The 3,369-nt window shown below is 40.7% G+C and overlaps 1 protein-coding gene across 2 annotated transcripts in view; it reads left to right on the top strand.

The window, feature by feature from the left end:
• EED (embryonic ectoderm development) overlaps positions 1-499 on the top strand; it is a 57,453-nt gene extending 56,954 nt beyond the window's left edge. The window contains exon 12 of one of the 2 annotated variants that reach the window (XM_006895263.1): positions 167-499. In XM_006895263.1, the coding sequence (XP_006895325.1) occupies positions 167-293 (127 nt within the window). In that variant the 3' untranslated portion in view covers positions 294-499. The remainder of the gene's footprint in view (positions 1-166) is intronic. The other variant, XM_006895262.1, reaches the window with a different exon arrangement.
• The last annotated feature ends 2,870 nt before the right edge of the window (positions 500-3,369 follow it).

Raw genomic sequence — 3,369 nt, 5'->3', positions numbered from 1 at the left:
CCTCTTGATCTTCAAGTGTACCTAAGTTTTATGAAATTTGATTGAGTTGCATTGAAATATATTTTGGTGTTAATTCTTTCCTATTTTCACTTAAAATATTGGTTCATTTTCTTTCAGTGTTTTAAGGTAGATAATATGAGATATTTGTATATCCTTTTTTTCCTAGGTGCACAACATTGACTCATCAGAAATGTATTGCTGCTATTCGACAAACCAGTTTCAGCAGGGACAGCAGTATTCTTATAGCTGTCTGCGATGATGCCAGTATTTGGCGCTGGGATCGACTTCGATAAATTTAAACTTTTCCCAATCAAAATTAGAGTTGTCTGTATACAATAGAATCTTTTAATGTATCTTGCTAGTAGGGGCACATAAAACATTTAGAATTGTTTTTCAGCATTCAATCAGGCTGAGCCGATTGTAGTGATGTTTACATTATTTGTACTGTCTTCCTGCTCAAACTCTACTGCTTTTAATAAAATTTATTTTTGTAAAGTTGTGTTATTTTTATTGAAATGAAATGTTGAAAAGCCCAAAGTATGTGAAAAATCTCATCATCCTTGTTTCTAAAGCTCACTCTGGCTGTGCCTCATCCAAGACATAGTTGTTCATTCATGTTGGCAGTTGATGGCATATTCAGTATTCTTAACCAGCGGTTGAATTCAGCAACATCAATTCTTTGATCTTCCTCATTCATTGTCCACATGCATGTGAAACTAAAAAGAAAAAACACACCTCATTTTTAATTGCTGGAACGAACTCTTAGCTGAGTTTCCACTGGGTTTCTGAGGCTGTTAACTGGAGGGGAAAGTGTCCATCTTTTCTCCCCACGTGCCTCTTGTAGATTCAGACCACCAGAAAAAGTACAGCTTTTGAGTTAGCAGCACAACTCCCTATGGGATAGGCCACCAGAACTCCCATACACAGAGGTGAGTGGAAATATGATGACAAAAGATGGCCACATGCCATGACAGTGACATCCTTGCTCTTTAAATCTTGCCGTTTGCCCAGTGCAGTGTGCTGTTTGATTTCTCCCTCTGCTATTGCTTCAATGGGCATTGGTTATGAATCTAAGTAAAAATGCAGTCTTTGACAACTTATGTCTTCCATTTACTGTGTTGTTGAAATGGACCAATAGCTGACCCTCCAGTAGGTTTTCAGAGGTAGTGAATTGCATGGAGGAGACTGATGGATTCGAACTGCTCACCTTCAAGTTAGTGTCATAACTCCTTATCAGTAAGCTACCAACATGCCATTGTGTTTATTGGTCCAGAAAGATGTGCAGTAGCCTTCTATAGAGGACAACTAGGGGCAGTTCTCTTTATCCTACAGGATAACTGTGGGTCAAAACTGACTGCAGACAGGGACCTTCATTTAGAGCTGACAGCCTTCCCTTTGTGTCAGCTGACAAAACTGGCACTCTGAATTAGGACTTCCTGATGTTTACTGAGAAAATCTGCTAGACCCACTCATTCATGGTATTTATGTTTAAGCAGAACTAGGTCACCCTTTTAGAATTTAGTAATAATAGTTCAATTAATGATGTGCATAGAATGCTTGTGGGGATAAGACCATGCAAATAGTGAGGGGATTGGTCTGTTTGCCATCCTGCAAGACTTATTAAGAACCAGTCCTACAGCAGAAAAAGGGCCCTTATTACCATCAAGAAAAGTCTAGAATGTTCTTTTTAGGCCCTTCACTGGGAACTTCCTAGACACAGGACTCTAACACTGAAAAGGGTGGAAGACAAATGGCAGAACCAGGGAACGAACACATGGTGCTGTGATGGGCTTCCTAACTTATAGAGCCAGGTGAGTGGGTATGTCAACCAGTGGAGAAGAAAAGGTCAGGAGGATTCCTCCTAGTATAGGAAGAGCTAAACTCAACCTGGAGCAGGGGAAAAGAATGATCTTGGGAAGGAAACTTCCTGGATAACACAGGGCCTCCAAACACTGGTAGGGCTAACAGATCTTCCTAACACTTGCTTGACCCGAGCAGAATGTAGGCCAAAGAAACATGTCCTTAAGGGCCCCAGAAAAGCCCTGTACAGCCAAGACAAGCTGAGAGAACTATCTCACCCTGACTGAGGGAGAATTGCCTACAGGCTTTCTGATCCATCCTTATCCTGAATCAATCTCATAATTGCATGTCTGTGAGTTCTGTGTGGTCAGTGCAATGAACTGCCCAGCCCAGTAGAGAAACAGTGCCATAGATGGGATAGCTTACTATCAGAATTAGTAAAAGGGTTGGAGATGACTTATGCGTGATCTCCATAGAGACCAGCCTTGAGTTAATGTGGATCTTGATTCTCCTCTACCTCTGAATTAGAGGAGATGCTACACCCTCCAAATTAATCTTTTACAAATCTGAATAGAGAATTCCCAGAGAGGATATACAAATAAGCAGTGAGTACATGAAAAGATGATCACTCTAACTGATCATTTCTCTAAATTGGGTCATGCGGATGTGCCCAATTCTGAACCAAACCCTCAAGCTAGGACAACACCAGCATCTTGTTCACTCCATGACTAGCCTAAGCCAGTTAGTGACTACTAAAACAATTTCCAGGTAGGGTGGATCTGAAGAGGGAAGCAGTTGCAGTACCTCCTGAAAAGGGAAAAAAGACCCAGAGGCTAGAGGACCTCATGCAACTTTTGTGCTAAGATATAATCAAAACCTCTATTATGACTTTTGTAATAAAGATAGTGAAGGAAATTTTATGTGGCTAAGAGCATTTAAGAGTAAATGGGAAGGATTCAGGCAAAAAGACAGGGTAATGATAGGCAAGGTCCAACGGTGATCCATTTATAAAACAATGCTTAAGAATGATTGTATGAAACGCAATGTGAATGAAGAATAGTGTGAAACTATTAAGAATTAGAAAGTATAAAGTATGAGTGTGAGAAGTCCAGAAGTGGGGACTTAACAGTAACAGATTTGGCCATTGGACAGAGAACTGTCTTCATTACTCAAGATCAAGAGTAACCACAGAGAGATGAAGGAAATGAATGCTGGACTCGCAGGGGGTGTCTTATACCTAGAAGGAGCCTGAGACAGACTTTTCGCACCAAGAAGATCCAACAGGGGCACAAGGTTCCTGAAGAGCTGTGATTACATAAATGAAAAGATGTGGGAAAACAACATAGAACAAACTACATGGGACCAAAATCAGTTTTCTGGTTTTCCTATTAGGATTTGTTAGGGACCATCAAGTTGGTTATGACTCATAGAGAGCCCATGACTGGAACCTATCCTGTGCCATATAATATATATTGTTGTGTACCTCTGAGTCAGAACCGACCCATAGCTTACCCTCCAGTGAGTTTTCAGAGACAGGTAATCACATGGGAGGAGATTGCCCATACTTCT

This window comes from Elephantulus edwardii, unplaced genomic scaffold (assembly GCF_000299155.1).
Source record: "Elephantulus edwardii isolate Elephantulus edwardi_28Jun2011 unplaced genomic scaffold, EleEdw1.0 scaffold00163, whole genome shotgun sequence".
NCBI classification, from domain to species: Eukaryota; Metazoa; Chordata; class Mammalia; order Macroscelidea; family Macroscelididae; genus Elephantulus; species Elephantulus edwardii.
Note: the sequence above shows the minus strand (reverse complement) of the source record. Positions and strands in the feature narration are given on the sequence as shown.